The sequence below is a fragment of the Cryptomeria japonica genome, chromosome 9, assembly GCF_030272615.1.
Source record: "Cryptomeria japonica chromosome 9, Sugi_1.0, whole genome shotgun sequence".
Classification (NCBI taxonomy): domain Eukaryota; kingdom Viridiplantae; phylum Streptophyta; class Pinopsida; order Cupressales; family Cupressaceae; genus Cryptomeria; species Cryptomeria japonica.
This window is the reverse complement of record NC_081413.1, coordinates 354,317,793-354,332,275: the sequence shown is the minus strand read 5'-3', so window position 1 is coordinate 354,332,275 and position 14,483 is coordinate 354,317,793. Positions and strand designations below refer to the sequence as shown.

The following is a 14,483-nucleotide window of genomic DNA, read 5'->3' as shown; positions in this document are numbered from 1 at the left end:
CTGTTAATGAAACTGATAGCAATGGATTTCAAAGGCCAAACCCCAAGGGAATGACGTCTAGAATGTCACAAGAGAGGATAGACGTCCTCTAATGCCAAGAACGGATCTGCAACTCACACATCAATTTCTTCTCATATTCAACATGCTGAATGAAGCCACAAAAGCTTCCTTTTATTCTTTCTCCAAGGGTCGACCCAACTCACTTGAGCAATGTGGGATAAAAGATGTGCAATATAAAACATATTAAAATATTCACTTATGTCTCCCTTGGGTGCCCCTTTAATATGCACACATCCCCATAAAATAAAAATTAAAGTAACACTTTAATATTTTACAATTAAATTAAATGTTACTTTAATAACACTTCAGGCATTAAAATATATTAGCAATCGGACTCCGAATAGCGTGAGTGATAGCTCGTCGGAAAGCTCTCGCCAAGGAGTATCGAATCCAATCACCAAAACTAGCCTCCGTTGTGTCTTGTTGACTTACTAAAAATAGTAAGTATGCCTGAAACTAAGTAAATCAACTCCGTTTTGGCCCAAACTGGAAATGACTAGGCCAAAACACTCCAGGATCCCCTTAAACCCTTTGTTAGCCCTCGGGACCATGTAGAGATAGGCTAACGCACATACACTTGGTCAACTGCTAAAGTGGGGACATTACAATGAAGTTCTTTTGGAATATTTGACCTCAAAAGAGCAGGTAGCTGACATATTTACAAAACCTTTACCTAAGGTACTGTTTGAAGCATTATGGGAAAGACTTGGTATCCTTTCCTTCAGTGCTTTATCTTGATCCAACCTCATGCATTTTCACAGGGGGATCTTTCATGTTCTTTACTTCATCCCCGCCTTATCAGTTGTTGATACTTCTTTGTGGCTTCCAGTACAATTTTTTTATGGCCACTCATTTGAGAACTCTACATGTACATGTTATACTGATGCAGTGGTTTATCAGTGTCCATTCTTTTTGCAAACAGTGGTTACACATGCTTCTTGATATGCTTCTCTCTTGCTATGCTCCTACGTTATGTGCAAACATTTTGATTCTTTTTGACAATGTGGCAGACTTATAATGTTTTTTTTAGCCTTATGCTTTCAGATCTGATGCTATTATGTGAAACTATGACAGCAGATTTTTGTTCATGAGCAAGCATTTGTTGAGATTCCACCCCTTTGACCTTTGACATTGGTGTCAAAAGGGGGAGAACAAAGATATTCAGGTTCATTGTTCATAATGCTGAGTTGTTCATACTGTTGAGTTTCCTACTGAGTCTCATACTGATACAAGTTGCATTGTTCATACTGATACTGCATACTGCTGGGTTCTTTTGGTAATCATTTTTTAATGCTATGATACTGTATTGGTGATCATACAGGTTGCATTTTGTGCCAGGTTTGACATCAATGCCAAAGGGGGAGTTTGTTGACCCCTTTGAAATTGATTTTGGCATTGATGTAGGTTTGTTTTGCATTATGGTTGATATAATCTGTTCTATCACTATACTATCCTGGTTATTAACATGGCTTTGTGATAACAATGAATGGTAACAATGACATCTTGCTCACATGAACTTCATTTCTCACTTTGGCTTCATCATATAGACAGTGGGACAGTTTGATATTGGACACAGTTGCACAGGTATTCCGAATGGCTTGTTATTTGATGACATGTACCTTATATTATGTTGGGTACTAATGTCTTGTATGTTTCTATTTCATATTAGAAATCAATATTTTATCAACATGTTCTTGATAACTTGTTGATATCTCTATCTATACCAAACATACAAGTTATTAGTAACGAATATTGCATAGGGTTCATGGATGTCATGTAATGAGGACCAAACGTTATTTCTTCCCACCTTAATTCAATTGTTTAAAATCAATGGCAAAGGATATTATCACTGCATTAGTTTTAGCCTTGATTTGAATGTCAAGTGACATTACTTTGATGTGAATATCAAATGACATTCTCATGGGTTGCATGTCGAATGACTTTATGAACACATGGATATAGTTTTGGTTGGCATTTTTTTTATTGCATTTGTAATGTCAAAAAAAAGGCATTATGATTTTGATGGCACGAGGTCAAAATGGGAAACAACAACATCACTGATTACATCATTATTTTTTGGTGGTTGGGTTTATGTTGGTTGTTTTGACAGTGTAAAGCTCATTGTTATGAGCTAGGGCATCAAAAGCATTATTTCGGTTTCTTTTTGAAACCCCAGCTACAAAAGAGCTAGGGCACAACCACCATGGTATTCTTGAGCTTACAATGGACTCACAGTGGTGGATTGGACTTCGGACTAGTTCGTTGAACAGGGCAGTTGGGTGCACTTCGTGAAATCGGTAATCTTGTTTCAGTTTTGAAATGAAAAGCAATTATCTTTTGTTGCCAATGCTTGTGAAGATGAAGCCTTTTCTTTTGTTGATAAAATATAGTTTGGTTATTATCTATTTTGAAACCCTTATGTTCCAAAACAGTTGTTAAAGGGTTAGTTTTCAAATTCGGTTGAAAGACAATTAGTTGACTGCGGGTTAAGTCTTCTTTTTGAGAACCAGTTGAAACAGCACCTTTAAAAAGGATTTTCATTTTTCTCAAAAAGGGTTCAATGAAAATTTAGAACAGAAAAAGAGTGGGACATGAACAAGAATGTTGTTGTTTCTTTGGCTCTGAAGAATATCTCGGAAATACAGTTGTTTTTTATCATAGAATAGAGATTTCATTATTTCAGTATTTTGATATAAATTGTATCCAGAGACAAAAAGTATATCTTTCTATATTTCTTGAGAGCTGCATTTGAAAAAGCTTCTTTTGTGTTACAAACATTGGTATTTCTTTTTGGAAACCTGGTTGCAAAAGTTGTAACACACTTGTGTTGAAATAGTTACTATATTAACATGTTGTATGTCTGATGGGCTTATGACAGTGAAGTCTGTGAGATACACAACATGTCAGTATAGAACTATGAGATGTATTCCAGAGAAACAGAGTAACCCTCTATATGTTATTCTCTCAAATTGCTGGATGTTTTCAAGGTCTTGTCAGTGAGACATTTTACTCATGTCAGTGAGATTTGATATTATTTTCAGCCAGTGAGGCATTAAATGCTAGTGAGGCCATTGTAAACAGACATTTTCATTATAAGGCAGTGAGGCAATTTATGAGTGGTTTTCATTCCCTAGGAGAGTTTTCCACTCATGAAAATTATTGTGTCAACGTTTTTCAATGAGCTCTCTGATGTTATATGTTGCAATTGAACATTACTGCATTTACCAGTTGCTTGTACAAAATTGGTTTAAAATTAATTTAGCCTCAAACACTGATTCAACACCCACACCGCCCCCCCTCCCCCCTCTCAATGTTTGGTATACTCCAACAAAAGGTTCAGTTAATACTTGTCAATAACATGTGAGAACACTTTGTAGAGATCAAACTGTTTTTTGGATTCTGCCTTCAATGGCATTCCCAATGTATTTGTCATTTAGTATACATTACTAATGCCTAATATAGTTTTATAACTATTGCATCCCATAAAAACAGGATAGTTCAAAAATAGTATTAATTCAACTGCAGCCAACAGAAGAGAGGATCCTTGGAAAGTTGCAAGATGCAAGGGAAAATTGCACCAACATCCACTAAATCTATGTTTGGAGAAAATTGTGAATTTAAAACTGGACTTAACTGATCATATTGTAGGCAGAATGAATATTATCTCTGTGGATGTTGGTGCTAAAACCAGTATGTTAGCCCCCCTTTCTTATGCTGGGAGAAGGATTCATTATGGCTGCTAAGTATTAAGACATTTGTGTAGAAATATATTCAGTTTACCAATTGCCTGTTCTATAGTTTTCCTCTAATATAAATGCCATTTTTAATTGAACAATTAGTTGGAGTTTTTTTTCCAAAAACATTCCTTCTTTTTTGGGACAAACGAAAAACCAAATCATGTAGCACAATTCAGACAAGAGTGTTTCTTATATAATAATAATTTGAATGGAACAAACTACGATAAAAGGAAGAATTGTAGACCAAAAGGAATTATGGTGAATGGCATTCTATTCATTACTTAATTCTTTTAATAGTATTAGCTTCTATATTCTTCCAAACATCATAATATAATATATATTTTAAATCCAGCAGACTGATTTTATAAATGAGAAGCAAGCTGGAAGACCGTTAAAGATCCTAACAGCTATTCCAACACGTTTCTCAAAAAATATCTTCTCATTCTAATAAATTATATTCAATTACGCAGTAAGTCTCTACTATATCTACCTCTAAAGCATCAATCTCCTCTCGAGAAGTTCTTCTCTTAGCTGCTTCATCTGAAATTTCAATATCATTCTGAAATTGCTTGAAGGGCCAAGGAGAACTAGTGCCCAGAGTCTTCATTCCTAGAATAGTATGCATAGCCCTAACAATCTTTGCCATTGTGTTGGTCTGCAGATAAAATTATACAATTTTAGTTTGTATTTCATGATTTCTTTTTTTTTCCCTAGTTGGGCATAATTGAAAAACTGTATTACCTAGTATGCATAGCCCTAACAATCTTTGAATTAATCACCATTTTCAATGACTAGGATGTCTATCAAAAAACTGTATTACCTTTATCACAAATATGGGTAGTCCCCGATATTTAGCCACTCCCCGAATCCATGAATTCTGCTTGAGCTTAGAATATAAAGCAAGCACTGCATCAGCTGCTCCAATATCATTTGTGACTTTTATTGCACCCTCCAGCCCCATTACCTCTATTACTTGTTGCAAATTAGCTTCTGTGATCTAAGTTATCTCAAGAGAATTAGTCATCGCATGAAGAAAACTTATACATTCAATTTATTTTTCTAATCATGAAAGTTCAATCTCAATATAAGATATTTTTTGCTTGGTTTCAAATCTAAATTCATAGGTAAACATTAAAATGTTGTATTGATTAAATAATATGTTGGTATATCTCCATCAAATGAATAAAATTGATCTGAAATAACATTTTTGAATTCTTAAACTGATTGCAAAGTATCAAAATCAGTCATCAAAAATTTCCCATAACATCCAATATATAAAACATATGTAAGAACAGATTTACACATGCCAATCATCATTCATCTATAGACAAAGCCAAAAAATGAACAATATAGGATGATATTAGATAACCATTACTATTTTCCTTCATAAAAAAACTATGTTATCGGGTATGCCCCCTCAAGTCTTGGTCCTATACTGGACTGGTCCAGCTACCAGTTCTGCCTAGAGCTCACCCAAGGTCCCGCCCAAGCACCCCAGGTTCATTGTGGGTCCTTGTAAGATGCTACCCCAAATTGCAACCAAATTTTTTGTACTTCTTTCACCCACTCAGCTATGATGGTATTTTGTCAAAGAGTTGGCACTCTTACTGATTGCATTCTTAACCATGTCATTTTGATAAATAGTTTGCTGAATGTGTAAAGAGGGTTTTATGTGTTGCAAGATTTTTATCTAACATTCATAATACGAAGATATTCATACATGCAATGATTTGAATAACAACAATAACCAGTATTCAAACTATATGTTGCTGTTATTACAGTGATTGCTCCAGTATGATGGTTTACAAAGCAATACCTTTCAAAGAACATTCATAAATAAGTAATGATTCATACATGTCATTTCAAACAATCAATCTGCTGTATAGAGCTTATTGCATATAAAATGTGTGACTTCTAACCTTACAACATCAGCCCCCCTTTTGTTGGAATAGACAGCAATATATTTAAATGTGTACCTGCAGCCTAAGGGGCAGCAATATCCTCACGGAAGGCCTTTGAAGGATGCCCATGAACAGCATTACCCTGTGTGCCCAGCTACAAACATTTTCCAGCAGACATTAATCACTCAGCTACTAGATATCTTCACCCTTCAAAACTGAAGTAGCATGCTCAGTATGGTGTATAGAATAAACAACTTGTTATGCCTGCAAAGAGTGCCCTTGGAATCTCAAAACCACAACAAACTCCACGTCTATCCATCCACAACCAAATTCACAACGCAGCAATGTATCTCTATTTTCCAGAAAGCAAAGGATGTAGAAAAAACAATCAGAAAATATAACAGTGTTTGCTGCAAACTCCTCTTAATAAGACATTAAAATTCAAAGCATTCTCAACTCCTATGGCTTCCAAGCACTCATTAAAGCATAGCATCCATTTTCAACACCAACCCATGAATCTCCAAAAGATGGTGCCCAGCATTGCAATGAATTACCATAAATCAATGAACCTTCTTCACTGCAATCAAAGGCTTTGCTCAACAGAGTGAAGATAATATCATTAAGATCTATAAACTCTCAGAAATTTAACTTCGAAGAAGATATCACAAATCACCAAACCTCAAACTTTGAATTCAATTGAAAAATCTAAGTGATTCCCCCAAATATTAGCCAAGGTAGATCTTTCACCATTGAAGTCAATCTTCCCCAAGGGGCTTTTCGTCCTCAAAAAGGCTGAGATGAACCAAGTCCAATTTGTAGAACCACAAGGGTTTTCAGAGAAAGAGATAACAAACTTCAACATAGAGAAAATGAGCTCCAAAATACCTTTTTATAAACTCCAAGCTCAACGCGCTAATTAGGGTTGTGCAATCGCAATTTTTTAAATTTAACTTTATCGACTCCTTATGCCTCCCTATGTTGGTGCCCACTTCTAAAAAGCACTTTATTAAATAATTTAAAACCTTATAACTCCCTAGGCACTAATATACAGTTAGTTTATTAAATTTAAATAACGTTAAGTTAAATATACAATTTAATTTTAATACTTTAACGTTATTTAAATAATACCTCAAAATACCATAAGTCATTAAGATATCATTATCAATGTAATAACCAACTCTCTTAAAATAGTAACACTGCTTGAACCAACTAAAGTTGCCAAAAGATAACTGATGTTGACATGAGCTCATACTATAAATAGCAATGTTCTTCGATGACCATAAGTCATCAAGATCATTAACGCAATCACCCACTATCCCAAAACAGTAACATTGCTAGAACCAATTGAATTTGTAAGGTGACAACTAATGTAGCAATGTTCTCCAAGGACCAAAGAGAACAAACCTACAAAAGCCCAAAAATACTAGTGCCCTGCAAGCACTTACTATAAATAGTAGTGTTCTCCAGGGACCGAAGAGAACAAACCTAGAAAATCCCAAAAAGATTAGTGCCACGCAAGCACTTACTATAAATAGAAGTGTTCTTCGAGAACAAAAGAGAACAAACCTAGAAAAACTCAAAAAGCGTCATGCAAGCACATAATATAAATAGCAGTGTTCTCAAGGGGCCAAAGAGAACAAACCCAAAAATATCCAAAAAGATTAGTGCTATGCAAGCACTTACTATAAATAGCGGTATTCTCTAGCGACCAAAAAAAAACTCAAAGAAACCCAGAAAGATTGGTGCCATGCAAGCACTTACTATAAATAGCAACTATTGACAAAACCCATTGGAACTGAGAACTGAGCTCACCAAGAATATAGGAACATTGCCTGCGAAACTGGAAACCTCCAAGAAACCTCTAAGAAACCCTAAAAACTGGCCAACCCTAGTAGAATAAGGTGGTGTAAAAATGGAGACATTAGAGTCCTCCCTTCCCAAAGATTGCTTGTCCTCAAGCAATGCCATCACAACTCCCAAATCATCAAATTGATCCAAACTAAAACCAAGAATGATCCTAGGATCCCAAGTCAATCTCAGAACAAAACCACCATGTTGATGTTGCACCACTCTGATAAAAGCTATAAAAACATCATGCCACAACAACACTCTCCACTCCTGGAACCCTAAAAGGTAACCATCATTAAAAAATAAAAACCAAGCTGAAATACTTGAAAGGATTGAAGTATAAACCATTAAATATATCTTGCCAAGGCATCTCAGAGAAGACCACGTTCCCAATCTCACTATCAATCAAAAACTGGGGCAACAAAATAAAGAATCTACTTTGCCAAAAGGAACCAAACTCGGCATATCCCCTCATGACATTCCAAAAATGAAGCAGACCAAGCACTGTCACAACTCTACAATCTGCCAACTAGGGAATGCATCTATCATCTCCAATCAAAATCATAACATCAACACTTAGCCTCCAAGTGTCAAAGGAAAGGTTCCGAAAACACCAATACATTCAAACCACTACAATCAATAAGGCATCATCTAAAAATATGCATATCATTTCCATGTAGTAATTGCAATGACTGTCACTCACCAGAGTAAAAGAAATGAATGAATAAACTATGTCCAAAAAAATACTCACAACCAGATGGCCAAGAGCCTACCAAGGCTCAAAATCAATGTGTTCATAAAAATATGTCACCATAACAACATGAAAATGTAAGGACAGTGGTAACCAATCTGAAATCCTACTAGAAACATAGGAGTCATGAGTAAAGAAGTAGCTGAAAAGTCATCTCCTATGGTCAAAGCATCTCTACCAACTAGCCTCAACCATAAAGTACTCAATTGTTGGTTTGAAGAAACATCCAACACATCTACCAGCCAAGGACTGAATGATGAACCAAAGTATGCAAAATCTCTCACTGTCCCGAGCCAATACTGAAAGAAGAGTACCCAAATTTACATCACAAACCTTCATAAGATGAACTCTTTGAGATTCGAAGATCTGAGGTAAACAGTAATCACCAATGTCCTGACTGAAATCAACGAAATACAATCTGATTTCAACAGTTACAATACTCTACACCAAGATAGCTGCACCAAAGGAAACTCCAAATATTAGCATGAAAGTATAGCATTGTAATGTTCAAAAATGCCTCAGAAGTGGCTGGAAAGTTCTTCCAAGAAATATCCATCTGAAAAAAAAACACACTTCCTTGACAAAGAAAAATGTGCCAACTCCCTCTAAATGAGAGAAAACCATGAAGTGAAGTGACTGACCTGGAACTAATCAACAAGCTCACAACTGAAAATCTGAGTAATTCTTTGAGAAGGAACACTCCAAAAAGTATCCATTTGATCAATGCTCCAATCCTTAGTTAGAATCTCCCTCCAATCCACCTGTAGATGAAGCAATGAAATTACATAGTGGCTAGTAACAAAAAGAACAACACCTTTAAGTCTGAAATTTTGATCCTTATCACTCCAAAGGTCACTCCTAAAACTCCCAATAATCTTTGTCGATTCTTGTTGAGAATTCCAAGCATGGATAACCAGCCAAGAATGATCTCCAACATAACTAGAAAGGTACACATCATAACTCCAAGTGCCATCAAATACAAAAACATCATACTCAACATTGGCACATTGCGACCTTTTTGGTAGTCTCATGTAACCCAACCATGTAAGCATCAACAACAAAGGAGCAAAGAGCAATTGTTAAGTTCAAAACCAACTCCAAAGAAAGATTAGCATATGATAAAACATCACTCAATCCAAGGGATGGATTGTCAAACATGTAGATGACATGTTTAAATATTTTTTTCTTTGGAGCTATGTAAGTTAAAAAGCTTAAAGCCACCTTTCCTTGCTGCTGTTTTAAAATTTCCAACAATCTCAAGAACTTTGTTTGAGAACTTTTCAAATCAGGAATGAAGAAGTCTTCATGAACCAATAAATCCCATGAAGAAACTGCATCTCCAGCTTCATATGTAAGGCATGCATTACTTTTCATCAACTTAAATAAAGTATGAAATGTCCCACTTGTTGACCAACTCCAAAATTCAATACCAATTTTCATGCAAGAATGATGCAACTCTAAACAAGTACAAACAAAGAAATAGCTCTCAACTGAAAGCATTATTTTGCATACCCAAATTACCTTCAAGTTCCTTACGTAATTAGGAATGATGATGCCTCCTAGCGTCAGATCACTCCAAATGCAATCTTCATCTATCTCCACAATTGCAAATTTCATATTTTGTGGTCTCCCAAAAGGATAACCAATCACCTCATTAAGTGAACATGGATCAAAACCAAGCTGGAAACCACACTCAAATCAAGTCCTAGATTCCACACCTTGTTATTTTCACCAGGCTACATCCAAAAGTTGTTAAATACCCAACTCAAAAAGTGGATTGTCATATGTCTCCTCAACACCCATCTCAAACAATGGGTTATCAATGATACCACAAATTGATTATGCAAAGAAAGTGAATTCTGCTTTGATGAATACCAAAAACATAACTATCATACCTATCATCAATGACTCCATAGTTGTCCCAAATTTCCTGAGCATCTCCATTATCATTTTCAGCAATAAACTATGGATCCAAATTTTCAATGCCACTAAACTTCTGTTCAAAGTCAGCCCCATGCAAAGATAAATCAGATTTTGTTTCAAGATCATCGAAATCATCATTGCCATCCTCCATGCATGCATTATGCTCAAAAATCAAAACATCATCACAATCAAAAGGAAATGCATTATTCATTGACACCATATTGGAGGAGGTTGTGGGCCACAAGATAGATTCATTTGTGGACAGATTCTCGCAATACTACTAGATAAGTATCGCCAAAGAGGATAAATTGAAAACTACCTTCATGGTAGAAGATGGAGTGTATGCATACAATAGGATGCCAATCGGCCATTCAGCTTATGTAACAGTTCGACAACCTTTCAATAGATCATTTTGCACATTTTTAACAAGATGTCAGTAGGCAATTTCAAAGCCTTCCTAGATGACTGGTCAATATACAATGGACAGGACATTCACCTAACCACACTAAGAGAATGCATGGAAAGGTGTCAAAGGGCAAGGTTGGCACTAAACTCAAAAAAATGCAGATTCATAGTGCCCCAAGGCAAGTTACTTGGACACATAGTCTGCGACGTAGGATTGAAGTCCGATCCGGACAAGGTAGGAGTCGTCATACAAATAGAGGTACCAAAGAACGTAACAGGGGTGAAATCCTTCCTCGGGCATGTTGGCTACTACTGACGATTCATAAAGAATTTTGCCCATATCTCTTACCCCCTCGATATGCTAATGCGGAAAGGCTAACCATTCACGTGGGGGGATGAGTAGGACAAAGCATTCAGTGAACTCGAGTTGAGACTGATCAATGCACCTACCCTGGCATACTTGGGCTGGAAAAAAGAGTTCAATGTGCATGTGGATGCCTCAAAATATGTAATCAGGGCTACACTGATGAAAAAGTGGACATCCAAGGACTGGAACACCTGGTATTCTTCGCCAATCACCTACTCTTGAAGGCAAAATGGAACTATAGTGCAACAAAACAAGAAGCACTAGGAATGGTGTACTCCATACAAAATTTTGGTCACTACTCGCTGGCAACACCATTCACCTTCCATGTGGACCATCAAGCCCTCATGTACCTAGTAAACAAGCCAATCATTCAAGGACGAGTGAATAGGTGGTTGCTCTTATTGCAAGAATTTACGTTCACAATCATTATCTGACTAAGAAAGAGCCATGTCATAATGACTAGCTGTCACGGATCAATTCGAGGGAGCCACCAAACGAGGTGAACAAGGATTTCCCAAATGCCCATCTATTTCAAATTGCAGCATTGCTGCCATGGTACAAAAGCATCAGGGAGCAAAAGGAGAAAATTGGCCCTCAAGAGAAAAACCTTCCAACTCATAAATGGGTTGCCATACAAGATGGGTCTTAACCAAGTGCTACAAAGATGTGTCATGCTGGAGGAGATACCTAGAGTGTTGAAAGGACATGAAGGTTTGGCTGGTGGCCATATGGGACCAAATGCCACAACAAACAAAGTCTTTTTGGCAGGGCTATGGTGGCCAACAATGCACATAGATGCCACAAATGGGCAGTTGAATGTGACACCTGTTAGTGAGCCAACAAACCACTAAGAGAGACTACGTGTTATTGTTCCCCTCATAGCCCCAGGAACCCTTCGAGAGGTGGGGCTTTATATTTCATTGGGTTGTTGAAGGTCAGCCAAATGCATAGATGTCAATACATCATGGTAGCTACTAAATACCTCACAAAATGGGTGGAGGTGAGAGCAATACCATACAACATAGCCATCAATACGAAAAAATTTATATATGAGCACATAGTGACATGGTACTACATCTCAATACAAAACACAAGTGACAAAGGGGTGCACTTCATCAATCATGTCATTCAACTGATGACGACAAAGTTCAAGATTTTCTATAATCTCTCCAGCTCATACTACCAAAGAACCAACGGCCAGGCGGAGTCAACAAAGTGCTCGTCTCGATCATATACAAGTCATGTGGTGTCGAGGACGAGGATTGAGAAGACAGACTTCCAGCAGTACTATGGGCCTACTGTACAACTTATAAGGTGAAAACGAGCCCTACGCCATTTCAATTGATGTACGGGCTAGAAGCTATGGTCCTTGCTTAGTACATGATTCTGAGCCTGAGAATTGCAGTGGAGAACCAGCTTGGTGACACGACGAGCTTGAAGGAACGACTCTTCGCCCTCAACAAGTTGGACGAACGAAGGATAATGGCACAATGGGCCACCAAGACCATGCAACACTGAGGGAAGTTCTAGCATAACAAACACCTCGGAAAGATGAACTTCGGGCCAGGACAGTTGGTTTTAAAATATGACAATCATAACGAGATCAGGCCTAGGAAGTTTGAAGTTTGTTGGTTGGGATCGTATAAAATCAGGGAGGTGGGTGAGAATGAAGCAATCAATTTGACAACCTTGGATGACAAACCCATCCGAGACCCTATAAAAAGATCCAAGCTCAAGGTATATCAAGAGAGAATAGGACCCACCTTGGCAATCAATATATTGGGATATGCAACTCGAGGTGGATGGATAGTACGAAGGGATGAAGCATTAGTGGAGGATCTCATAATAACAAAACAACCATTTGCATCAGAGGACTGGGTCGAGGCAGAGCGACTGGTTGAGGAAGGGTTAGTAAGGAATAACGTCGAAGGAGTTGTGGTCCCACAAATCCACAAATACATAACAAATGCTTTCTTCGACACACTTGCACTCTGGGGACGTATGTCTGGCTACTAGATATGGATAGGACCATATGAAGGAGTGTGCCAAGGGTACCTAGCATATGACATTGACAAAGAAGCTGAGAAACGGAGGAAGGAGGAAGAAACCACCAAAGAAATGGAACCAAAGGATGACCCTGAAGTAGAGAGCGATCTGGAGGAATATTGGGGAAAGCTTGGCCCAAGCTCAAAAGTAATTGTGAAGGCGAACGACTAGTTTGTGTGTGAGCGGGATGCAAATAAAGAGGATATCATCAAATATTGCATCAAGAATGGCAGAGAACCCTTGTCCTTACCCATATCAAACTCACTCTATCAAGTGATCCCAAAGCTGGCAGGGCCATCAGAAATCAATGGTGAGGAAGCAACATGGTATCAACAGTATGGAGAGAAATATGTAGATGGACACTATAAAGATATCGAGCATACACCTTTGCTTGGCAATTTTTTTGATTTGGAATGTATTGGTACTTGTTATGAAAACGAATGTTATAAGTGATCGCTGAATACTTGGTGGTAGTACACCTCCGAGATAAAAATGAGATCATTGGGAGGGGATACAAAGAAAAAAGAAAGAGTGACTATGAGGAGCCTAATAGCAATAAAAAGCAAAAAGTAAATGTGCAAGGAAAAAGAGGAATTTTTGAAAAATTAAAAAAAGATGGAAAAATCAAAGTTGGAGAAAAAATGGAAATAAAAAATTGATGGGGATTAGTAAGGGTGAAAAAATTAAAATTACAAAGGACAAAAGTTGGCAAATGGCAACAAAAGAAACACTTAATTAAAATGTTTCAATTGGGAAATAGTAGAAAAGTAAAAAAATATAGAAGTTATTACAAAGGTCAAGAAAAATATTAAAACTTATAGAGTGACAAGGAAATTAAATGTGAAAATACTAAAGTTAAGAAAAAACAAATTTTCCTCTAACTCTTAGTCAGTTGCCTTAAACCCTCTGCAGTATATGAATTGTTGTTGGCAAAAATTGTTACCATTCAACAAAATCATTTTTTTCACCATACAGACCTTTCAATCGGCATAGCATTATTAATATAATATTATATTATTTCTATAATGGTCATCTTAAGTTAGTTTTAGAGTCTTAGATTTAGAATAGCTTGTCGCTATTTTTAGCTTCAGTTATTTGATTGTTTCTTATTAGAAACATTGTCATGTAATCTCTATTTAAGGAGCCCCCATCTCCTCTGTGTAATATCGAATTATTTGAACATGGTATCGAAGCAAGTCGATGGGGGTTATCAGAATTTGGCGAATTTTTTATTAAAAAAATTGTAGCCTCTTCTTATCTGGAATTTTTTCAAGAAATTTGTTTTCTTTTTCTTTTGGGAAAAAAATCATTGGAGGTTTTTTTGAATCATTGGTTCAATTTTCAAAAGTTTTTTGTGACTTGCCAAGGGTTGTTATTCGCGATTTTTTTTGAGGATTTCGCCTTTTTTGGGTGGCTCTACTCATGATTCCTGCGCGAGATTTTTT

The 14,483-nt window shown here is 36.8% G+C and overlaps 1 protein-coding gene across 3 annotated transcripts in view; it reads right to left on the bottom strand.

The window, feature by feature from the left end:
* LOC131029696 (protein SEEDLING PLASTID DEVELOPMENT 1) overlaps window positions 1-14,483 on the bottom strand; it is a 287,280-nt gene that overhangs the window by 77,076 nt on the left and 195,721 nt on the right. The window contains exons 7-8 of one of the 3 annotated variants that reach the window (XM_057960291.2): window positions 4,618-4,794; window positions 4,288-4,452 (exon numbers count right to left, since the gene is read on the bottom strand). In XM_057960291.2, the coding sequence (XP_057816274.2) occupies window positions 4,288-4,452; window positions 4,618-4,794 (342 nt within the window). Of the gene's footprint in view, window positions 1-4,287; window positions 4,453-4,617; window positions 4,795-5,773; window positions 5,963-10,212; window positions 10,294-14,483 lie in introns of those variants that run through there. The other 2 variants (XR_009102810.2, XM_057960292.2) reach the window with 2 other exon arrangements.